The sequence below is a fragment of the Ammospiza caudacuta genome, chromosome 22 (assembly GCF_027887145.1).
Source record: "Ammospiza caudacuta isolate bAmmCau1 chromosome 22, bAmmCau1.pri, whole genome shotgun sequence".
In the NCBI taxonomy this organism is placed as follows: domain Eukaryota; kingdom Metazoa; phylum Chordata; class Aves; order Passeriformes; family Passerellidae; genus Ammospiza; species Ammospiza caudacuta.
In genome coordinates this window covers 6,703,102-6,728,361 of record NC_080614.1, presented here as the reverse complement: position 1 = coordinate 6,728,361, position 25,260 = coordinate 6,703,102, and the positions used below count along the sequence as shown (strand labels likewise).

The 25,260-nt window shown below is 45.0% G+C and overlaps 1 protein-coding gene across 1 annotated transcript in view; it reads left to right on the top strand.

Moving 5' to 3' along the window:
* Positions 1 to 25,260, top strand: part of CAMTA1 (calmodulin binding transcription activator 1) — a 241,787-nt gene that overhangs the window by 69,812 nt on the left and 146,715 nt on the right. The window contains exon 5 of the mRNA XM_058818600.1: positions 12,760 to 12,895. Within this exon, the coding sequence (XP_058674583.1) occupies positions 12,760 to 12,895 (136 nt within the window). The remainder of the gene's footprint in view (positions 1 to 12,759; positions 12,896 to 25,260) is intronic.

Here is a 25,260-nt window from a genome sequence, read left to right as displayed (position 1 = left end):
GAGATGGGCTTTGCCCACATTTGCTCTGCAGTAAGTGGAGGCAGTGGCTGGGCTCAGTGCAGGATGAAGATTTCCAGTGCTGTGAAGTGGGAATCTTGTTGCTTGGCAGGCAGAAACCATTAATGGTGCTGTTTCTGGAAATAAAGAAGTGGCCTCGTCCGGAGGCATCCCACGTGATGATTTGCTGAGTTGTGCAGCAAGATTTATGCCTAGCCGTGGGATTATTGTTTGCTATTGATTCTGAGGGAGATGAAGCATCAGTAAAAGCCCATCAGAAGCCTCCCAGTGGAATGTGGGAGCTGGAAGCTTTCCTGACAGAAATCCTGTTGCCTCTTTGGTGGTGGCTCAAAACCCACTGCCCAGCCAATCTCCAAGCATCATCTTGCAGTCCTTTCTCCTTCAGCATTGCCTGTCTCTGTCCAGCAGGGATGTACTTGGTGTTGCAGGGAGGTGTTGAGCTGAGAGGTACTGGTGGATCCCTTGGGGATCCTCTGGCACCCTCTGCTCTGCTTCCAGCAGACAGTAGCCATGTCACTCCCTGTCCTTTGTCAGAGCACGTGTGATTCCTGCTGCCATCAGTGAGAGTGAATTGTGCCCATAGTATTATTTCTGAATTTATTTTGTAAATGTCAAGGATAAACTAAATTAAGATAAATAAGGCTGTTCCATTTCACTGTTCAATTTACAAAATTTTGATGAGACCAATAACATCTGTCCTGGTTCCATCTTTTGGCCAGCTGAAGGTGGCTATGGGTCTGACAGCTCGGCTCCACCTGTTCCCCAGCAATGTTTACAGACAGGGGATGTACAAGTGAGTCATTAAATCTTTTGGTTCTGCCTCTGCTCTGTCTGACTCTAGTAGAGAAGCTGAGATGGTTTGGCTGACAAAGAGCTCCACCCTCACAACTGGAGTTGTTGTGTTGCCTTAAGTGCTGTTGTAAAAGGCGAGTGGTGGTGAACACATTGCTATGAGCTGCAGTGGAACTAAAGCCTTAGTGGGGTGTGCCTTATCTGCAGCCTTCCCTTCTCCTGCTGGTCCTGGAAAGGTGAACTGAGGTCTCCTGGTTTCCTCAGGAGAACCTGGACACCAGCTTAGGAGGTGTTAGGTTCTGGGTGCATTCCTCTCCTTGGATGTGGGTCTCAGGACCAGAGCAGCATATGGAGCATCCCTGCTGTCACTCTGTGCCCTCTGGAAGGTGACCATTTATTTCTCATCAGTCGAGCTTCTTGCACAGCAAATGGGTCATGCAGGGGAGATCTTCTTGCTGGATAAGCAATTAAGTAAAATAAACTACTCAGAGGACAAATTATGCAGGACTCTTGCCCCGTAACAAATGAATTAATTGACTTTGGTATTTGTGGGATGTTCCCACTATTTTATTTAATTCTCTCTGGCTAAAGGGCTCCTGTGTTTCCCCCCACTCTTGTGCTGCTGCAGTGAGTAAACAGGGTATTAGGGGCTGATTTACACAGCTGCAAGCAAAGGAAGCAAAGTGATAATTGCAGGAACCTTTCCACATTTCCTTAAGAGAGACAAAACCTCTTCTGGCAGCATGTCCAAGAGTCTCTGTTTGACTCTGTTTCTCTGGGGTGCCATCAGTTCTCTCTGCAGCCTCACAGAGCTCATTCACAGCAGGATGGCAGCACAGCATGGGCTGGAATCATGACCTGCACACAATTGCAAGGGCTTTGGAGGCACCAGTGCTGCAGGGCACCAGTGGGGCTGCTTCTGGAAGCACAGCACAGTCAGGAGCTGAAGTGGGCTGTGGGTTGGGGCTGTGTCTCTGTGGCAGTAACTCCAAGTTGTTTTGAAGGCTTTGTCTGGATCTTTGGAAGCAGTGGCTGCTGTAGCAGTGTGTTACCTGAGATATCACATGGAGCAGCACTGCAGGATTACAGATCCTGACCCTCAGCTGGGCTGGTAACTCATGAAACCATTGGGCCAAGTTGCTTGGTTTGTTTGCAGTAATTAAATTGAAACTCTGATACAAATCTTTGCTGTGTAACAGGATTTGTCAACAACTGAGAACTGGTGACACTGTTGGACCAGTTGCCAAGAAAATACTCCATGTGTAAGGTGACATTGGGTTCGCCAAATAGTGCCCAGTCCCAGCTCTCAATGCTAAGGTGGAACATGGCTCTTCCACTGTTCAGCTTCCACTTTGCAGATGCCTCAAGCCAGGGATGGTAACACTGGTGGTGGTGTGGCATGGGGAGCTGTCTCCCTGCTCAATGGCATTTATGATCCCAGACAGTTTTAGAAGGCCCAACCACTGCTAAATTGTGCAGCAAACTTTTTTTTTTTTATAAACTGTGGCCTTTGAGAAGAGCACTGGCCAAGAGCAGGGCAGGATTTTGTGCTCTGCTTTAAATTAAGGATATGAAAGAGTTGGAGGATTTTATAATGGCAGCTTTGTGTGCTTGCTCTGCCTCCTCTTCTCCCACTGGTTTTACTCCCAGGCTTTTCTAACTGTTGCTCTTGTCTGGTTTCTTTTCCTCTTCAATCCTTGCTCTCATCTCCTCAAATTTATAAAAAAGTCACTTCTAATCCTGCACAGATCCCTGATCTGGAGGGACTGTTAGATTTATTACAGCTTCCTTTATTCTTCCCACCTGCCTTTACCAAAATCCCTGGTATTGGGTGAGGTATTTGGTCACAGCCAGCGGCTTGTGCAGGTGGGACACCAACCCAAGCAGGGGATGTGTGGCACAGTCCCACTGCTGTAGTTTTGATGTGCCAGAGTGGGCAGTGGTTAGAGAGGGGTTCTGCCCTTAGGAAGGATGTGAGGGCACTCTGGGTAATGTATGAAAAGGATCAAATGAGCAGGGTTTGGGTTTTTTCTTCAGATTACGTAGTTCATAGGAGAGCTAACCTTTAATCCTAGTTTCTTGCAAATATTAAAAATTTGAAGTGTTGAGTTTGTAAGGGTCCCCAGGATGAGGTGAGAGATGAGAATCTGACTCCATGTTCTCAGAAGGCTGATTTATTATTTTATGATGCTTATATTATATTATATTAAAGAAAGCTGTACTAAAACTATACTAAAACTATACTGAAGAAAAAGGATACAGGGAGAAGGCTTAGCAAGAATGAATAATAAAATCTCGTGACTCCTCAGAGTCCAACACAGCTGATGGTGATTGGTCATTAAGTTAAAACAATTCACCTGAAACCAATCAAACCTGCACCTGTTGGTAAACGATCTCCAGACCTCATTCCAAAGCAGCAAACACAGGAGAAGCAATCAGATAATTATTGTTTTAGTTCTTTTCTGAGGCTTCTCAGCTTCCCAGGAGGAGAAATCCTGGCGAAGGGATTTTTCAGAAAATCTGACTGTGACAGTGAAGTTCTGGAAAGTGGAAGTCTTGCATGGCATTAGCACAATTGCAGCATCTGACTCCTTGCAGGGACTAGATGAGTCTCCACTTGGCACCTGAACAAGTAGGTTTCAAACATGCCAAGGATTTGACAGTTGCATAAGATCACAAGCGGTGGGAGGGAGGTGAGAGGAAAGCTGTGGAGGCCGTGCTTGGATCCTGGGAGAGGCTGGGATTCCCAGCACGGCGCTGGCAGGGCGTTCTGTGGGAAGCATCAGTGTCCATCAGGGAATGCTTCATGTCCTGGGATTTGGTTTGGGGCAGGCTGAGTGCTGGGCCTGCTTCAGGCCTGCGTTCCCATCCCGTGCTTCTCCTGCGGCAGCTGAGCTTGTGAGAACATTGTCCTTGGATTTTAACTTACCAGAGAAGGTCATGCCTTCCCTGCACCACTGTGTCACCCCTTGGCTGTTCTCTGTCAACCCAGCTCAGAAAATAACAGAGGTAAGAGGAAAAGGAGGGTTTTGATCAAAGGAAATTGGGCAAACTTTGACCCAGCGATGCTGGGTGCTGTGCTGGGTTTGGGAACAGTGAGCGTGGATTTGTGGAGGGTGACACAAGGTTTAAAAGAGCACTTCATGCTGAATTGTAGGGTCACAAATTAGGGCATGATAGAAAAAGGATTGGCTGTTAACAAGAGTTGGTTTAGGCTAAATTAATCTGAAAATGTGCAATTTCATCTGAACTAAAAATACTGGAATGTAATTAAATTCCAAAGTAGGATGAGCTGAGAGGGTGTAAGAAAAGATAAGCATCAGAATAAGACAATAATTGAGTTTGTATTGTAAACACATTCCTGTAGGAATTTGGGATTTTTAAGCTGCTTCATTAGAAATTTTAAGTCGAGAGTACTTAACAGCTTGGGAATGTTTTGGAGAAGTGGTTGACTACTTTTATATTTGTCTGTGTTCTTTGTTTGCAGGATTTTCTATATTTGGGGTTAATTCTCTCTTATCAACTACTAGTTTATTAATAAGTTTGAAGGGGAATAAGGCTTAAAATTAGAAAATGTGTATTTCCATGTGAAGCTGATTGTTTTGTGAACTCCTGTTTTTCATCTCATTTTCCCTAAAAATAGAATCTTTAATATATACAATTGATAAATTAAGTTAGTACCATTAAAACACTGGTAATTCTGAAGAGCCTCGCATGAAATACTGAAGCAAATGTTGTCTTTGTTCTGTGCACAAGTTACTTGCTCAGTCCATCAGGTAGGAATGAGCCAGGTCAGGTCATGCTGTGCCATTCTCCTGTCACTCATGGCAGTTGTGTGAAGGAGAGCTCATGGCTGGGATGAGTGGGGTATCATCTGAACAGATCAGTGAACACTGATTTGAGCACTAATCAGCACAATACCTGCTTGTCAGGCTGTTTGAAAACCACTACAATTGATGGTTTGAGACTCCTTTCTCACACCTGTGCAGTGAGTGCTGGATGGGGGATGGAAGAAATGGGTGCAGCCACGCTCCGAGCTGAATCCAGACCCCAAACACTGTGGGGAAGGGAGGTGATGAATGGAATTTTGTTCCTCTGTGGTGATACTGCACACCCTGCTCAGCACCTTATATTATGGAGTTGTGTAGTTTTTTGCAAAAAAGTTTTTTTGCAGAAAAAATGCAGGCAGGTTTTCTTCTTATTGACTAAAAATACCCTTAATTCTGAAAAATTACTTTGTGAATCTTCATATTTCACAGACTATAACTAGATTACTACCTTTTACTGGAATACTTTGTGTTAATGAAGACCGATTAGAATTACATAATAGATTTCCTCTAAAGAAGGCATTATGTGGTTATTTTTTACTGTCTGGCATTCTAGTTAATTGCCTTGTCATCATTAATTGATGGGACTAAATTGATATAAATAAACAGATGATATTTGTGAGGTTCATTTGAAAGAGAGGAAGGGCTGAGAACAGGAAGCTGCAGGGCATTCCAGCAGTGCCTGGTGCAGAGAGCTCAGGCTTGGTCAGTGCCACCACTTGTGAACCCATTTGGAGGAGGCACAGTGAGCTCTGCCCTCCTTCCCTGGGAGCCCTCACTTTGCCTGGACAGGGCTGGGTTTGCTTGTGTGGCCCCATCTTAAAGCTGGCTCAGTCCTAAGCTTCAGCCCTACAAAGAGCAGATGGTCCTGGTTATGAGCTCAGGCATCCCTGCCCAGCTTCTGGAACAGTTTCTCTGGTTTCCGGCTTAATCCAGATTTATGTACATAGTTGCTATTAATCAGGAATCAATGGAGTCCCAGCAATCGATGGAGTCCAAGGCAAATCAGCATTTTTAATTGAATTGCAATATTGCAAATGATGCTTTTGCCTGGACAAAGTGAGCTGGTGGTGGCTGTGTCCCCTCTCCAGCCCTGTCCATAGTGCTCTGCCCATCTTCTGCTGTGCTGATAGGGGACAGATGTGTTACTGGACCACAGCTGGGGAGCTGCTCCCTCCCACACCAGCATCACCAGTTCCTCCAGTCTTTGCTGTTTCACTGCTTGCAGTGTTAGAAGTTCATCAGCTGTTGAACTGCATTTACAACTTGGAGTGGTTCTCAATTTAAATTTATAATTATTTATTATTATTCAATTTTCAAATATTTACGGATTTTTACAGTGTCTCAAGTCATGAGTCAAGCTGCATGCTGCTAGCAGAGGGAGAACCCTTTTTCTTCCTCAGACCTCTGCTCTCCTCCCATCCCCAGTGAGATTTTTCCCAATTAGCAGCAAAGCCCACATGGCTCCCACCAGCCTCAGTGCTGGGGAGGTGACACCAAGGACATGGTTCATGTGCATCATGGCAAATTTCCCTGGTATTTGGTGTTTTAGACAAAACCAAGGTAAAATTTCCCTGCTAAGTGGTGTTTTGCACAAAACCCACTTTGACACAGTTGTGGAAACCTTGTTAGCCTGGAGCTGGTGTTGTTACAAGTGGGGAAATTGAACAGGAAGTAAGGTAACTAAAAAATTAGAATTTTTGTTCCATTTTCTTCCTTCCCCATAAGATGCAGCAGTGTTTGCACACACGTGTTGCTGCTGCGCTGGGAAGTGAGCAGATTTAGAACTGAAGTACCACCCGCAGGAGGAGGCCATCTCCAAATAAGTCTTTTAAAAGTTAATTGGAGCCCTTGGTCCTCACTGTAACAATCTGTGTCCATGGAGAGAGCAATTGATAAGGCAGAATGGCTGCTGGCACCTGGGGGCTGGAGCCCTTTGGTCTGTGTGAGCACAGAGAGGGAACAGGGCTCTCCTTGGTGCACCAGGGGAGATGGTGGTGATTAATCTGAAAATAGTTTAAAGCATTCATGAATTGTAAGAATTAATTCCCAATAAATCAAATGGTAGCCCCATGGGAGTAGGGAAGGGAAATAAATGAGGGCTAAAGAAATTGATAAAAATCCTTGAGCAATAAAGAGATGAATGCCAGTTCTTTTAAAATTATATTTAAATGAACAAAGTTGATTTAACTGGCTTTTTTCATACCTTGTACTAAGATTTAGTTCTACAGCATGACATTATATCAAGAAATAATTTGCAGAAAGACTTTTTAGCATTTCATGTGCATTCCACTTAATGACAATTTTAATATTCAGTCTTTGGTCCTACATCGTTACGGGGAGGCTTCAATTGCTCGGTGTGCTGAGGAGTTCATAAAGATTGTTTCTAATTTCTTTTTCAAGTCTCTTATAGAGTTCAGAGTGATCAACATGTGAATTATCATGTTGCTGAGTAAAATGTGGGGAAAACTGTTTGTTAACTGCTTGAACTAAATGTGCAGCTTTGGGACAGTGCTGCTTCCAGAAGTATTTTCCTGCCTAGGGAGCTCCAGACAAGGTGCTGAACTGAGTTCTGACCTGCAGAGCTCACACACCTGGTTGTGTAAATAACATATATACTTAATTTTTAACCTGTTTTGGGAGTTCTTTTTAATTGTCTCTGAAAGGAAAATTATAATGATGGAATTCATCAGGCTGAGTAGCTATGATAGGCAGAGGTGCTGTGTGAGTCCTTTGTGGAGTTCACACTGAGGGGCTGAATCAGATCAGTTGTATTACTCTCATTAGTGCTGGCAGCACTGTTACCTGTTTTCTAGTTGTGTCAAGAGCAAAGACATGAATTTCTGACCCATTAGTGAGTACAGGTCTTAGCACAGAAGGAGTGGTGCTGGTTGGAGTTGTTGCTGTACTGAGGTGCCTGGAGCTGCTCTTGGCCTCTGCAGCCTGACAGGGACACCCACAGGGACATGAGCAGAGTTCTGCCTCCCCATCACTCTCACTGAAGGTGCTGTGCATGGCACCTGCCTGCACTGTGCTGCAGGGACATCACTGCTGGCAGGATGATCAGGTCCTGCCTCTGTCACAGAGCTCCAGATGTTCCAGGGATTCTCTTCTGTACCAATGCACCATGCAAACAGAATATCTTCACAATGTGGTTTTGTGGCAGCAGCATCCTGATCTCTCCTTAAATTGCCCCAAGGAGCTGCTTTTGGGGTAGGACTTGGCACTGGGTATCCCAGCCACACCAAGGAGATGCCCAGCAGCTGTGTAGTGCTCTGCAGCTCGTGTTGCAGCCATCAGCACTTGTCCTGATCTTGCAGAAGGGCTTTCCTTGGCAGCCCCTGGCAGTTCTGAGCAGTGGCACAAAAGCCAACTTGGCACTGGCATTGTTCAGTCCTGTTTGTTGGAGCCACAGGTAATTACTCCCATACTTAATGAATCACATTGCTTTTATTGATGAACACAGAGGCTACATGCTGGAAAGAGGAGGTAAGGATTAAGTTTTATGGCTTACTGCTGCTATAGAAGGAGCATCTAGACACCAATTAATGTCCCCTTGATGGGATTAGCCATTGCCTTAACTGCAGCTCTGGATAAAATTGCTGCGTCCGTGACTTTCGACTTTAACTTCTTAAATATTGTAGATATGAAGAAAATTCACTTACATCTTAAATGGAAATGACATTTAATTCTAGATACAAAAAACTTGCAGCCTATTTACATTTCCTTGTGATTTATACCTCCTACTACATGGATAAAAAGACTTATCTGAAGTCTTTATTTCATCCCTGTAGAGTTCAAAGATCAGAAAAATTTCAAATATATAATCTGTGATTCCTTCAGTTGCTGTGCCAATAATCCCAACTTGCAGTGTGTATAGTAGAGGTTGTAATGGCAGCAGCCTCTCCCCATGAGATGCCGTGGCTTTCCAGCAATTATGGTGAAGTCTGAACATCTACATTAAGTTTTTGAGGGGCTTTTATTTGGTTTTTGGTCCCACTGGTGCAGGCTGGGCACATGCTGGGGTTTCTTTTCTTTCAGGGCAAGTGGGAATCATTGCCTAAGTGTCAAAGCCATTTATTTATTTAGCAGTGAGGAAAAAAGTGTTTGTCAAACAAATTTTTGTGTGATCTCCTAGTGTTACAGCTGTGGTGGACAAAATCCCCACAGTCTTGAAAACATGTAAATATAATTTTAAAGCTTTTTGTCAGTATGTAAGAGATCTACCTGTTACAGCATCCTCCAGGTTCATCCCTGGGCTGGTGGAACAGGGGTTATGGCTCTGCCTTGGCCTTGGGTGCCTTCATCCTTACTGAGCCTGGGTGATCTCCTAAACCAGCAGTGAGTGCCCAGGTGTCTGCATGGCCAAGGGCAGGTGAGATGCCAAGGGCTGCAACTGCTTGAGATTGCTCTTTCAGTTTTCCATTTGGGCTTTAATCTTCTGATAAGCCACAGGTGCAGTGGGGGGAAATGTCAAGGTAAATGAAGACTTCAAGAGCAGCATTCCTCAGGGGAGAAATAACTTCAGTCATCAGATATTTTTCTTGGGCAGAAAGAAGAAATAAGAGATGAGGTGCTTGTGAGAGCATGATGTCAATCCTGGCTGACAGTCCCTGTCCATCACTGCTGCAGTGTGAGGACAGTGCACAGAAGAAGGAAATAAATGATAACTCGGAGTTGATCACCTGCAGTGTTTGCCAGCCCCAGAGCTCTGCCTGCTCTGCATGGCAGGGCATTAGCTGGGTGGGGGGCACCTTGTCACACTCACTCTTGGCACCTCTCCCCATTCCCACACTGGTCTGGATGAACACAGCTTCAAGGACTTTGCATTCCTAAGGAAAGGAGGACAAGGGTTCTGTGCAATATTTTCTTGAAAGGCTGCCTCTTTTCAAGTCTTCCTCCAGGACTCCAGCTTTTCCCAGCCACTTTCTGCATCAGTAGGTTGCTCCTTTGGGAAAGCAGAAGTTAATTTCTCATTATTATCATGCATAGATGCAGAAGATGGAAGATAGTTCCCTCCCGTTGTCCCCTGGCTCTGTGATAACTTCACAGCCAGGGAAAATATCATGCAGGTGAAAAATGGCACCATGCAGGCTGTGTGCAGGAGCCATCCCTCAGTGTGCTGGGTGGCAGGGATGGAGAGGGTTTGTCACCCAGGCACTGGGGGCGGCTTCTGCTCGTGCACTGGGAGGTACAGGTGTGCTACCTCTGCTTTATGGTATTAAACATCCATATTTGTCCTTTAAATATCCTCCTTGGATTGGAACTGGAATAAATGCAGATGGGACAATAAAAAATAACTCTTAGAGCCATGGACCTTCTCAAGGAATGGTTCTGGCTGATTTTGCTCTGTTATCTTGAAAAAGAGACTCTTGGATTTGCAGTATTTGCAATTCCCTTTTGGCACCCCCAGCTCCTGAGGCAGTAAAACGTAGTTTTCATTAACTGATATGTCTGACATTTACCACATCTCGATGTGACAATTTAGAGGGAACTGGTTAAACTGAAAAGCATTTTTAATATTGCAGTAATGTGATTAAGGGGAAATCTCTGTTCTTCAGGCCAGAGGGACCTAAATTTGAGCACTAATGGAGTGACAGATGAAGCATCAGTTGACCAAAATATCCTAATCTTAACTTGCTTTCTGTTTATTCCCTCTTTGCATCCTGGTTCCTGTTAACAAGAAGATAAGTAGGTTTAAATTCCAATGACCCAGGTGAAGGACTTAATCCAAAAGAAACAAAACCCACTCAGAGCAGGACTTAGAGCCAGAGGTCAGTATGCACAGCTGAGCTGGGTGTCAGATCCAAAATGACCTCTCTGGAAAATTGTTCCTGGAAATCCCATTTCCTCTGTTCCTCCCTCTCTTTGTCTTACTGAGGGAAACTCTGATTTATCAGTGGCCTGGATTACTCCCGAGCTCTGTCAGGAGCCCTGGGTCTCCCCAAGCAACAAGCTCAGATCCATGGCTGCAGGGGATGATTGTTCATGTTAAAAATAAGTATGAAAATAGAATTTAGAATCTTCTTCCTGGCTGTAGGAGGAATAATTTGGGCAAAAGTCGCTCTTAGGCTGTTGTGGCAATTTGTGGGAGCCTTGGCTGTAGATAGCAGGGTGAGAGGGAGGAAAGCATTCCAGATCTCATCAATACTTGAGACAAAAGGCTTTCTGCTTTGCAATTACTCTTCCTGTCCTTCTCTCTCCTTCCCCCAGGCCACAGGCAAGAAACCAAAATAGAGATTAGGCAGCTTTTAAATGCCACAGGCTTGTAAAGGAGGGGAAATCCAGAGCTGATCAGGAACTGCAGCCTGCGCTCAGGCTTGTGACTTTGTCCCTCTCATCTGCAAAGGGAAAAAGGAAATCCCCAAATTCAGTGTGAGTGGCAAAACCCCCAGAGATCTGGGCTGGAGTCACATCTGTCACATGCCCTGGGAATCCCCGGCAGGCTTCCCCTGCCGTGCCTTCCCACATGATCCCTTGGCTGCTCCGAGGGATAGATGAGCAGGGCAGAGCTTTCCTCTTTTCTTCCTTGCAGTGGGTGAAATGCAGCAGCAGCGTAGATCAGGTTCAAATTGTGTCTCATCTCATGAAGTTACCTTTAAAAACCAGCTGCTTTCTGTGAGCCTTAAAGCAGCTCGATACACTCTTATCAAAATCGAAAACCGCTCCAGAGATCCTTAAGAGATTTTGTTTCATTGGGCTCAATTTTCTATAAATCTCGTTAACTGCTTTGCCAGTGCCCTCTCACTGTGTTCCTTTTTCATTGCAGAATCAACCAACAAACCCTGTTCCAGCCCTGCAGAGCAGCAGCCAGGCTGCAGAGCTCAGCTCTGCCCTGCCTGTGCCCGTGTGGCACTGGGGGCGAGGGAAGCAGGATTTCCCTGGCATCAGAAGCCTCCAGCTCCTCTGTTTTGTGGAAAACCATGTGTGTGAGGGCAGGGGCACCAAGCAGGAGCTCAGCTCTCTCTGGCTTTTCATTGCCTGCCCTGGGTGACTCCTCTGCCACGGACACAGCCCAAAGGTGCCTGGGGAATCTCTGGTGTTGTGAGAAGGGTTTAAGCTGCCACGTGCAGTGACTGGGGGTTTATAGAATAAACACTGAAATGAGATACAGAATACCTCCACTGAATTAATGCACTATCTCCAGTGCTGTCAAGCAGATACTGTGGCTGTGCTGACACCCCAGTGTTTATTTCAGGGTGATGAGGAGGAGCAGCCTCCCCAGGCCCTTGGGTCCAGGCTGCTGGGACCTGGGGGATAGGAGGAGCTGTAGTTTGGGAGGATGGGGCTTGGCTTTCTGGCCACAAGCAATAAATATTTGTGTGTATGGGGAAAAAATGCTCACTGCCTCCCAGCTTGGAGGGTATTTGTTATTTTTGGTGTTATAATAGACTTGCCTCGGTTGTGATCTGGCTTATAAATAGCAAAATCTCTCTACACCCAAACTACAGTGGCTCCTGTCTGCTGGGCATCACCATGCCTTTAGGGACATTTCCAATTGCCATGGTAGTTTTTAAGTGGAAGAAGTTTTCCTGTGTCTTTGAAGTTGAGCAGGTGCTCAGAAGGGAGCAGGTTACTCCCTGTCTAGCACTGATCTAAGCAGAGCAGTGAAACCAATGTGTAAGCTTGTGCTTTTATCCTTCCCTTCTGTTTTGCTTGTTTATTGTCATTTTAAGCCAATATCCGTGTCCTGGTGCAGCCTTAGAGGTGGTTGGAATCTACTTCTGCTGATGTGTTAGCAAGAGAGAGAAATTGTAATTAAATAACAGCTATCATTTTTCCCCCTAAATTTTCTTTCATTCTAATTTTCAGCATGTAGCAGTCAAAATACATCCAGTGCAAATGTTGGCTATTTTATCAGAATTCCTTTCTTTTTTTTCTTTAACCTTTCACTGACTCTTCCTGCATTAGGTACAAGATCCTCACAGAAGAGTCTGCAGATTGCAGACATCACTTCAGCCAGGTAACAGCAGTAAAACGGGAGCATTTATTTTATTTGACACCAAATCCTGACTGTTGCTGTTCTGTGGAGCCTTTTGCTGATCTGTGGTACATTGTTTCATACAAACTTTCGGTCTGGTTTTGTTGCTTTATGTAACCCAAACCTATTTCTTGCTTTTAGACCACAGAATGGTTCTATGATCCTGTACAACAGAAAGAAAGTGAAATACAGGAAAGATGGATATTGCTGGAAAAAAAGGAAAGACGGGAAGACCACCAGAGAGGATCACATGAAGCTGAAGGTGCAAGGAGTGGAGGTAGGAGCGTGGTGGGGCTGGCTGTGGGCTGTGATGGCTCTCCAAGACACCTCAACCCAACAAAGGCTGTCCACACCTTCAGAAAATGACTCCTATTTGCTGAATTCCATCTGTTACCTCTGGTTTAGGTCTTAGTTGCTGGCTGGGGTTAAACCCCAACTCACCCCACCCCCAGCATATATATTTGTTCTTTATTACTCCTTTGAGCAAACTGTGAGTACATCTTCAGCACCCACCTGTGTGGCTGCTGGCTGGGCTGTGTGACTCTAGAGTGTCTCCACACTGAGCATCTTCTGGTAAACTCTTATTTTTGTACCAGGCACTGCCCAAGGGCAGCCTGACACCTCAGGGTGGGCTGCACAGCACTCTGTAACCATGGCAGCTGGAATGGCTCCAATTTATTCTCACAAATCTCAGCTAAGTTTTGGTAGCAATTGCTGTAATTTCTGTGTGCTGATGGAGTGTTGGTCTTGCAGTATGCAGGGGAAGGATTCCTGTTGAGTTTGACCCAGAATCCATGTGTGTTTTGAGAGAACCTTTGCTCTGCTGATGGTATTCAGTCACTTAGACACATTCATGCAAGTGATTGCACCTGAGGCATTATTTCTGAATAAGCTCATTTGTTCTAAAATATGTCATTGTTTGACACCACTTTTCTTTCTTAACCTCCATCTGCATGAGGAGAGAGCTGTTCTGATCACTCTGGTCACTTCTGATGTTAAAGGTTTGCACAGGTGTGGATAACAAGTGCATTTATGCAAGTTTTATATTTATTAAATAGCAATTACTCGTTCTGGTAGCAGAAGCCCACGTGCAGAGCTGTGCCCAGCTCATTCCTAAGACAGCAGGGCTATATTCCCAACACTGGCTACCAAACTTGGGGCCAAAGCGGTCCAAAGCTGTGAAAATGTGTAATTGCAGTGTTCAGCTGTGTTGTTTTGGCCAAGGAGAGCGTGAGGCTGCCGGGTGTGTGTTTGTGCAGGCTGGGTTGATTTTACATTTGACAGCCTGTGAGCCTGGCTGGGGAAATTGGGGTTTCCATGACAGGCAGAGCTTCACCTGTGTCTCCAGGCCTATCAGGCTGATGCTTTGCTAGGATGAACCTCCCTCCTGTTGGGGTGAGGGGCACCCTGCTCTCCCCACGTGGAGCTGAAACTCCCCCAGCATCCCCAAAATCAGTGCCAGCAATGGAAAAGGGATGAGTGCCCAGAATTCATCTCATGCTCCAGCTTCCTCCCAGCCCATTTGTCATTCTTACATTCTGTCTGCTCTAATGAGGTTTTGGGGTTTAAAATAGTATTAAATGGATTGCATTATATTACACAAGAGAGGCATAACTTTGTTCCATAATTTTTACATCCAATAACAATGTTTTATTATGACAAGCACAAAAAAAAAGTCATCATCACAGAAATGGTGCCTTGTTTTTGTTTTGGGTTTGCAGAGTGTGATTTAATTAACTTTTGTAAACTTTCACAATTCAGAACACCAGACCCTGTGCTGTCCCTTTACCTGTAGCAAGAGGTTGTTGATGACCTTTGGCTGCCACATGAGCACATGAGAAAATAAATGGGATTTTCTTGGGGTTATTCCAAAGCTGGAGCTATCCAGCCCTGTAGTGCCCAACTGCATGGATGTGGTGGTGGTTGTGTTTAGCTCAAAGAACCCTGCACTGAACCCATTAATTTCTATTTTACTGAAGTGTGTCTCCTGGAAAGTAGCAAATATGGGCACATCTGGAGCTGGAGGAAGCACAGCTTTCAGGGATCCTCCTTGTGGCTGATCACATTCACCACTCAGGAAAACAAGTGTTGAACCATTTGCTTTGTGATTTGGATGTACCAGAGTTTAGCCATTCATTCCTACATCCTTCTCCAGCTTGAGAGCCCTTTAGTACCTGATTTTCTGTCTTCAAGGAGGTACTTGCACCCTCTCATCCACAGGCAGCACCTGGGTGGTCACTGCCAGTCTCTGTTCTGAATGATGCAGAAGTTGTCTGTTCTCTTGACTTCCAGGTGTTTCTTGGGCAGAATGATGTAGTTTTAACCTTATTAATTAATTACTCAATCAGTACACCTTGCTACTTCACAGACAGCATTTTTGCTTTAGGTTGCTGATACCATTTCAAAAGGAAGCAATGTTCTCAACTCGGACACGTAGGCAGCAGATTTAAAATAACAAAAAAAGGCTTTTTTCAAATTTGGAGTGATACCGTAGTTAGCCGCATTAGGGTTTAACAGGGCATGAAATAACTGTCTGCCTTGTGGCACTGCCAGATCATCTCAGCAACTCTTGCAGCCAGAAGATAAATAGGGATCATTGTTGCACTGATGGAAAAGTACTTGCAGAGCTGACAGCCAAGAGCATCAATAGCATCCAAACATTGCTCTGGAAATGGCAGCTCGGAGGCAGGGAAGGGGAGCATGCTGGCCTGTGAAACCACTGACCAGCCAGTCCTGAACAGGGATTTGTATTAGAAGGTTTAATAATTAATTCCTTCCTGAGTGTTGTCAGTGTGATGGCTCCTTTGTCTTTCCAAGTTTTGGGTAAATAGAAAAATACATTTTTGAAACAAAAAGTCTGCGTCCCGAGGGATGTTGATGTCTATCAGAACCCTGTAGAAGGATTTGGTGAGCATGGGTGAGGCAGCTAAAGCAAATTTAGGACATAAATAAGGAATAAACTACTTTGACTCATTTAAATAAATATGAATTAGGAGGAATAAACTACTTAACCAAGTGGATGTTAAATGAAAATGGCCTGAAATCCTCAAGCTGTTGCCTTGGTTAGCATTGCTGTACAGAAGGGGTTTGGGTATTACTTGGTTAATCTGATCACAGTTTTGTTAGAAAAGGCTGGATAAATCAGAAAGGAGAAGTTAATTTGGCCTTTCCCTTAATACACCTCTTTGTGCAATTCTTTGTGGAATCTCTGGTCTGTGATCCTTTTTAAAATTCTAATTAATTAGGATCCCTGGTGATGTGTTCCTAATCAATTCATATAATTAAAAATATTAGCTAATAAATAATAGTAAGGAGAGTATTGGAATAGCTTTGCCATGACTCTGGATGGTGCTGCTCTGCTTTGCAGGCTCCTGGCTCAGAGGATGCATTTCTGCTTTTTCTTATGTGTGAACTTTTCTAGGAGAGTGCAACTGTGCCTTCACGTGAATTTGTAGTAAATTGCTGCCAAAATTAAAACGAGGTCATGTTTTTATAGTGAATTTCCCTCTTGTCATCTGGGTTTTGGAAGGTTGACACTGATCAAGCTGCTCTTTATCCCGTGTTGAGGATATTTTAGTCTCTCCAAACCCCCTGAGAAGTGGTTATGGACAGGGGCTGTCCCAAGGCTGGGGCAGAGCTGTGCCCCTAGTCCCAATACCAGAGCTTCTGTATTTGAAATTTCTTGTAGATTGGGTGTTTGTTACCTTGGTACAATATGGTAATCTTTATGAATTCCTTAAAAAGAAAAAAAAAACCAACAAAAAAGTAAAACTTGATTTCAGTCTTATTAAGAGAGAAACTCCCTTGTGGAGATGGAGATGCGAAGTATCAATTTTGTATGCAGGACTTGTATTTAATTAATATCATAACAGTCCCTTAACACTATTGCAGATTAGTCCACGAGGACAGGAATGAAAATTTTAGATTATTCAATTACTGCATAAACCCTGGGACATCACCATCAAAACTTCACACGGGTTTTGTAGCATTTGGGTTTTGGCAGCGTCCCTGTGCTCACCCTGGGTCACCAGAGTGGGGACAGCATCAGTGACCTCTGCAGCCTGGGCCACCTGTGAAGGTCCAGAGTTTTGCTTTTGGTAAATGACCAAATGGGCTCCTCTGCATTGTGCAAAATATCCACCATGGAATACTGAGCTGCAGAGTGGTTTTACATCTCTCTCTTCACTGCTGTCGTGGGTGAAATCTGCTCAGTTGTCATGGGAGGGTGGGAGGTGGAGGTGGCACTTTGGAGCAGCCCTAATCTGGAGAGGGATTCCTTGGGCAGCCTGAGCCAATTCTCTGCAATTCACTTTAATTTACGTGGGCTTTGCTCACCCTCAGAGGTGAGCTGTGTAGTTTGCAAACTAATTAGGATCACATTGTTCACTCAGCCTGCTTATTGCATTTCAGAGAAATACTGTGGAATGGCTTTGGAGGAGAAAGGAGAGTTTAATGTGAGAGGCTTTCTGGAAATATGACACACACGTGTGCATTCATTATCACAAACAGGTGGCCCTGAACAAGGGAGAAACTGCTCACAAGGAGGGGCACTTTCATCTTCTTCATCATTGCTGCAAATATCATTGTCCTGAGATTTCATTGATCCTCTTTATAACCAGCCTCTGTCTTAAGCCTCTGTAGCTCATTAGGGACCAACAGCATCTCCCCATTTTTTCTGGGGCACACTCACCTTTGCTGTGTGCACCTCTCCACAGTGGGCACCACAGGCAGATGCTTGTGCAGAATTGTGGAGGTGTTGACTCTGCTCATGAGCTGTGGTTGGGATTTATTCCTGTTGCAGCTGGTGTTTATGGCACCTGGAATGCAGGGTTGTGATGGCATCTTAATGATTCCTGTGTTGGAGGCAGTCCTGGGAAATGGGAGCGTTGTTTTGCCATTTCTGAAGGGGAGTATGGATTATTGTTAAATCCAGAATGGATCTCCTGGGAGTCTCTTCAGAAGGGAACATACATATCAATAATCCTTTTGTATATCAGGGCCCTGATGTATTCTCCTGCAGTAACATCAAGTCACAGTAAATTCTCTTGAGTTTTGGCTTCTTTTCCTAATGCATGTCCAGAAGATATTTTTCTTCACAAGACCCATAACATTCCTAATCCTTTAATTGTCATGGTTTATTTAACTTCATCAGTAGAAGTTTTCCTAGTATCTGGGTGTCTCAGGATGAAAATTCAGGCTGAGATCAGGGTCTTGAGGTGCTCTGCCTGGCAGGTGCCCTGTAGGCAAATTCTGCCCAAATCAAGGACAACCACTGTCCCTGCAGTGCAAGGCAACAGGTTTGCAGCAGCTCTCAGGTAATTGCTCTGTAATTGACTGCATCATCATTTTTCCCCTGTTTAATAAATAGCGTGAATAAAGCTGAGCCACATGTGGTAGGGCTGTAATTCAAATCCCATTCACTGAAGTCTGAGCATTTTTCATTTAGGATGTAAAAAGACAGTTTTGATGTAAATGATTCCAAAAGGATCTCTGTGGACTAATGACATTAACATCAGGATAGATTGGAATTTTGTTGAGTAATTGGTGCTGCAACTACATCCTGTGCTGGGGGGAGAGAGGGAACCAAGGACCTGCAGTAGTGGAAGTGTCCCTGCCATGGCAGGGTGTCTTTGATTCAATCCAGACCATTCTGTGATGGGTCTGTGGGGATGTCAGTCTGCACAATCCTCTGCTGACATTGAATTTTGCCTCTTGACTTGCCTGCAAAGCAGTGCTAGACGTTCTACTGCTTTTTGCATCCGCAAAACAAAACAGCAAAACCAAAATTTTAATAAATAAATAAATATATATATACATACATACTTTTAGTCATCCTTATGAAGGAAAGCATTAGAACAAGTATACAGACACAAAACACACTGGCAGGCCCCTGAATCCCTGTGAAATGTGAGGCTTGTGTCGCCTCCCCAACTGCATGGCACAAACACACATTGACATTTATATTGACTATTTCAGTTTAGAGAAATTCGAAATTAAATCTATTTTCTGCCAGCTCTGTGGGAAAATCCATTTATGAAAACAAAATCCAATAGGAGATCTAAAGATTGGTGGCCAGAAATGAAATATATTGAGAATAAAATATATGGAGATTGGATTGCTGGCTCTGTGGTCTGGGTTTAACGTGCTGGGGACTGGGCTGGGGATGGAGGGGTACTGGTACAGACTTTATCCCTGGGTTTATAACGTAAGCAAAATAAACATCAGTGCTTTTCGGACCAGAGTTGGTGGTCAGCATGTACCATTTTGACCACTCAGTTTCTTTCTGTGCTTATGTGGACAAATATGAACTCCAGACAATGTCTGTCCTGGAAGTGGTGCCTGGAGAGGGGTCAGTGGGAGCCGTGCTGTGAGGAGAATCCCTGCCATTCCTCACAAGATGAAGAGGTTTCCTGGTTCTGTAGGGATCCCTGTGCCTGCACAGAGGATCCAGATGCTGGAGCAGCATGTGCCTTGTAATCTTGTAATTGCATTGTGGGCTGTGACGGAGATAAGGGCTGCCATGGCAAGGGAGGAACCTCGTGGCTCTGCCTTCCCTGCCTGGCTTTCAGTGAGCTCCTCTTTATTTATTTCTTTCTCTGTGTGTTGGGCAGGAGGGCAAACCTTGTTTGCTGTATTCTGTGTGCATCGGGAGTGCATTAAACATTTTAATTTCATGAGTTCCTGTTGGAAAGTGGGATGTTGCTCACCAAGGTGTGCGTGGGGAGGGAGAGCAGAGTCTGGTTTGAAGGTTTGAAGGTGCTGGAGTTCCTAAACACAATCTGGTGTTGTCCCCAGGCAGCAACACAGACACAGAACCTGTCAAGAGGGGATTTTAGAGTGTGGGTACACCTGACATGTTTGGATTAGCCACACCTTTGTAGGATGTTATTTACTTCCCTTTATAGGCAAGGAATAAGGATTAATCAGATGGGGTTTGGACATGTTCTGGATGTAAAAAGCATTAATTGCCCAGTGTTACCCTGGGGTGGGGTGAAAAGGAAGAGGGGAGCAGGGAGGGCTTGGCAGTGCCAGCAGCAAGGGGCTCTCTTGGTTCCCAGCCGGGATCTGAGCCAGGAATTAGTGAGGGGCAGGAGCTGAGCTCTGGGTCCTGCTGTGTGTGCTGTAGGTCACAGTGAAGCTGCCGGGGGGGACAGGGCTGTGCTGTGTCTGTGCTGCAGCAGGGGAGCCCCAGTGACCCTGTTGGTAATACCAGGAATGCACAAAGAGCGAGTTATTGTGTTTCGGGGAGAAAAACTGTTTCTCTACTCTCTGCTTGTCCTAAACCCATGGCAGACGCTGTCTCGCGTGCAGCAGTTGCCTGTTCTTTGCGGAATCCCTTTTCCTCGGAGCGGTGGGTGATGCTCCTGCGCTCCGGTGTTCCCACATTTCTGCTGCCATCGCGTGGCTGCCGGGCTCAGCAGCGGCTCCGGGCGGGCGGGAGGGATCCCTCTGCCCTCCGGGGGCTGCACAGCCCCAGCCGGACCCCAGACCCCCATCCCAGTGCTGCAGCCTTGCTCGGGGCTGTGGCGATGCTCCCCCCGCTGCTGGAGTCCCTCTGTCCTGCATGGACACAGCGCCAGGGAGGGCTCGGTGTCATCTCTGACTGCAGAGCTGCACTTGGTTTAATGTTTGCCCGAGTTCTCACAATAAGCCACAGTAGCTCTGAACTCCTCTAAGGGGAAGAGTTCAGGCATCCAAATCAATCACTAAAGGTTCTGATGTCCCAGTGGAAATTCTGAGGGCTCTTGGGGCATGTCTGGGTGCCTCTGCAGGGGTGTAGCAGTCTGAATTGCTGCTGGTATAGTCCAGGGGAAGGAAGGAAAAAGGAGCTTTGCAAAATATCCACAGATATTTTATACAGTGAGATGTTCAGGTCCCAGCACCCACACACAGAGGGTCTCGCTTTGTCTCCCAAGGGGTCTGGGGCACTACAAAGATGAGGGCCAATAAGGGAATAGGTGGCTCAGGGATATAGGAACAGACATAGGAACAGGGGAAGGAGCCAGTGGGGTCTGACAGCTTTTTGAGGGAAGCTTCTTGTGTCTCCCCAGACCAGGGAATGCCCTCCGAGGGTCTCCACAAGGGGATATGTTAGAGATGTCCCAGCCCCTCTTTGCTGTGGCCAGCACTGACCACTGCAGCCCCACCATGGCATTCCCTCTGTGCTCCCTGCTGGACAGCACCAGGCTCTGGAGTGGCTCCTTGTCAGCTGCCACGACAAATCCGTGGTGTTTTTCCATTAAAAGGCCCTGTGCTCCAGAGGACTGCAGCGTCTTAGAGCACTATAAATATGTTTGTGAAGATTCTGCCTTCTGTCTGACCCCAGACATGCTCTGATACTGCGTGGGCGTTTCTGTTGATGGTTACACTTTTCCTGCAGTTTTTTGTGTGCTTGTTGCCATGAAGAAATTTTGAATAAAAGCAAGATGAGGTGACACGAGCGTGCTGGAACACTGTGAGGAGGATTTGCAACGCCTGTGACTCTGCTGCACTGCCTAATCCTCCTGCTGCACTTCTTCTGAGCATGCATGATGGGAACCATGGCTTGGCCCTTCCTTGTCCTTCTGCTGGTCAGGCTCACTGTTGTTCCTGCAGGCAGGTTTCCATTGTGTCTGTAATGTCCTACCATAGCCAGGACAATTTATTTTAGCATTTTCCTCCTAAAAGGAAGCATGGTTTTCAGGTTTAAAAGATGGAATGCCATCTCCTTTCCTGCCTTCTGTGTACTTCCCTTATCCCCGGGAAGAAGAGATATGGTTAGACTTCAGTGTCTCTTTAATTCCTCCTTGTTGGAATTATAAAAAGTACATTTATAATGACAAAAACATGATAAATTTTTGTGTGTTAAATCGTGAACTTTCCTGTGAACACTTAGAGAGGTTTCTGTCCCTAGCTCCAAGCCTGGTGGTCCAGAGCCCCTATCCTTCACTGTCTCCATCCTTAGGGCAGGCAGAGGGAGCTCCCAGACCCCAAAATCCCTTCCTGCCTCATCTGTCCCACATTTGAATCAACACTTCTTGAACTATCATAGCTGTATAAAATAGACAGAAGGGTTTCAATCACAAACCCAAAATCAAAAGGTTTATTAATGGCTGGAGGGAACTGGAATTTAATATTTGCCTGTTGTCTTGTCAATTCTCAGCATTTAAAAGCCCAGCAGCATGGGGATGATTCTAAATATAGCAACTTTATTTGAATAGACAGCATAGCTTCAAAGTAAATATTAATTCCATTATGCTATTAACAGTTATTTATCATGACAGAAAGCCATAAAGTTATTTTACTGGAATACAGCCAGTAAATTGCATCTCCTAGATGAGATACAGCACATGTTGAGTTCCAGCAGCAATTACCCAACATACTTTATATATGTTGGTGACAAAACATGTTCCAACATGAGCCAAGCCAACATGAGTTTATGAAGGCTATCTCTGATTCAGTCTTTGGTGGGGACTGACCTTCAGCATGTATTAGATCTTCCATTTTATAGCAGAAAACAATATCAGGGAAATATTAAGGGTCATCAGCAGTTGGATGCGCTTGTGCTAGCAGAACAATGAAGACTGTCTGCCAAAGATTATTGACTTCTTGTTGTCTTTTATCCACAAAAATAACTCTTCTTGTATATAACCTATGAGAGCTGTGCGGTAACTGCTGTTACAAGAAAACCCCAATAGAATATTGAATAAAATAGTTTTAAAGAATTTTAGGTTTAGTTTCTTTAATGACTAAGAAATGTCAGCACCTGTGCACCAAGTGTTGCTCTAAGCAGAAGAAGAACATAAAGTTCATTGTATCACATCTGTAAATATTTTATATATTTTTGTGAGAACTGGAGAGAGCTCATTTAAAAAAAAAGCTCATTTAGAAAGCTCATTTAATCAGAATCCTCTGTAAGATCAACTAGATCACCTGCAATATCAGGAAGATTAAAACTGTGAGGTTGGCATTGGAGAACTTTTCAGATATTAAAGGATCAGCTTAGTGTGCAACCTCCCAGTGTTTGAATTATAAAAACATCTTTGAAATTGCTCAACTCTTGATTAACAAACAAAATCTGAAGTGGATGGGGGATAGGTCGTGATTTTAACATTGGATTATCAAAATCAAAGAAAAATATGTAACAGTTGTTGAAAATCCATGGTGGGAGGAAAACCCCCAAGTACGAGATCATTAGCTGTAATGCTCCTTGATATCCTTGATATTCTGTAACCAGGAGGACACACTAATTAAAACAGAGATTGCAAGGTCAAGAGGAACAGCTGGGATTGATGCCTTGAGAGGCTCCCTAGAACAGAGGCTAGACAATCCTAAAGGAATAAAGTAGATTTATTAAAATGCCTTCCAAGGATACACCTTGGGCAGTACAAGAGCCTGACCGAGGCTATACCCAAGATAGACAGTGGGTCACAAGTTTTCACACTTTTATAACTTTTGGTCCATTTACATATTGGGATTAATTGTCTGATTACAGTTTCAGGTTATGCAGTCCCATCCTCCCAGATTGCTCTCCTCAATGCGCTGTTGTTTACACATTTTGGCCCTGAAGCTACAACATTGTCCTTGGTTCTGAGGCTGGAAAAGGATTGTTTTATCTAAATAAACTGTGAGGAGAACTTGCTAACACTTTATATGGAATTCAGAGTTATATACTAATGGATAATATGGAAGCTAAAACTTCAGGCATCAGGATCATCTGGCCTGCACAGCACACATTGGAAAATCCCACCTACTGATGCCTGAATTCAGTTGTTATGCCTTTATCTTCCGAAAAAGATGTTGGTCATGATGCAAAGGTGGGGAGCTTGCTGCAGGCTTGGGAATGATGCTCCAAGGGGCTGATCACTTGCACTGGTCAAACATTTTGTGTATGGCCATTCTGGCTCTGTTTTAGGAGCCACAGCTGGATGTGTTCCACCTGGCTGAGAGTGCCATGGCAGGTTCCTCCAGGCCCTGCAGGGTCTGGGACAGGTGGCCTGTCCCCCTCTGCTGGGCAGGTGATGACTTTGGGGTTGGACCAGCCACTGATGGGGTGGAAGGGAAGCGTGGTTGAGCCAATCTTTGAGCCAATTCCCAGCCCAGATGACAGGGAGCTGTGTGACAGGCTGTGCTTCAACACGAGCGTTGTTGGTACAAACAAGCCCAGATGCCCTGGGCACGGGGACAAGGCTGGGGAGAGCTGGGGTGTCAGAGGCCACTGACAGATGGCCTTGGTTGGGAGCACAGGTCTGAGCTGGCACAGCTGGGGACCTCAGACCAGCCAGGACACGAGTCAAGGCCGTGCCCTCTCCAGTTCCCTCAGCAAGAGGCACTCAGAAACAGAACCTGAATTTTAATGTGTGTTTATAAAATGCTTCTGGAGGCATCAAATGACAGGCAGATCAGTTCTCAACTTTCCACTGTGCCACGTTACATTTTACCTGGCAGTTCTGCCTCTTCTCTTGTGAGTTGTTCTAAAACAACATTTTTGTGGCTCTTTCCCGAAGATTACAGATGTTCCCCTGTTCCCTTCAGCTGCTGAAAGCCTTCCTGTGCTCTGATGATGCCCTTCACCTTCCAGTGGCTCCCCTTGAGCCACTGGTGCACTCAGCACTCTGTCTGCCATCCCAATCCTGTCACCTTTTCTTTGGAACCCATTGGTCCTTTCTACATCTGTTTCAAGACCCTCTTCTTCACCATAAAGTTTTTTGAATGCACTCAGCACTCTCTTTGCCATCCCAATTCTGCCACCTTTTCTTTGGAACCCCTTGGTGGCATCTTGGCCCTTTCTCCATCTCTTTCAAGACCCTCTCCTTCACCATAAAGTTTTTTGAGTTTTGCCTTGTTGTCATGTTCTTGTCCTGATTTCCCCCTTGTTTCTCCAGTTCCCTTTGTCCCTTCCAGTTCTGTCTCCTTGTCCATCATCTCTTGTCTCTCCAGCCCTGTCCATCAGAGGTTGTATCCAAGGTATTTCTTCCTCTGTCCTTGTTCACCTTGCTGAGTGTTCTTTGGGACACTCAGTGAGCCTTGGTGTTTCTCAGTGAGCACCACGTGCCTCTGCACAGTGTATAAATGATTAACTGGGATGATAGTGAAATGTAGGGCACAGTGTGTTTTTTGACAGGAACTACATTGCTGTTGAGGATACATTTTGCTGCCAGTGATGTAAATGTCTTTCACCAAATAAAAGGAGCGTCCAGGACCCTCACAAAAGTCCTATTTTTATTGCATGAGGCTCAGGCAAGACAAGCAAGACCTTGAAATGCTTCACGTGTATGGGCAAAGCATTTTTGTTATTGTAAGTAAACAGAGGTGCCTCTGTACCTCTGACTCTGGAATTTGGAATTTTCCTCCTTCAGATCTTTCAGGAACTTGTTCAATAAATGGGCTCTTTGGAGTGCGTAGTTCTTCTCTGATCTTCACAATTTGGGGGTCATAATTCAAATTATTAATCAAATAACCATCATGCATTGGGTCTGCCTTGACTTTGGGTCATCTCTGGTCATTTTTTGAGTTTGGTGTCATCAAAACACTGTGAAAAATATGGATGAGTCCCAAGTGAAGAATCACAATGCCCCCTCCATACTCTGGTGCCTAGGTAAAGTGTTTTCTATCCAGGCTCTTGGAGGTGCATCCTTATTTCATGAATGACTTCAGGGAGAG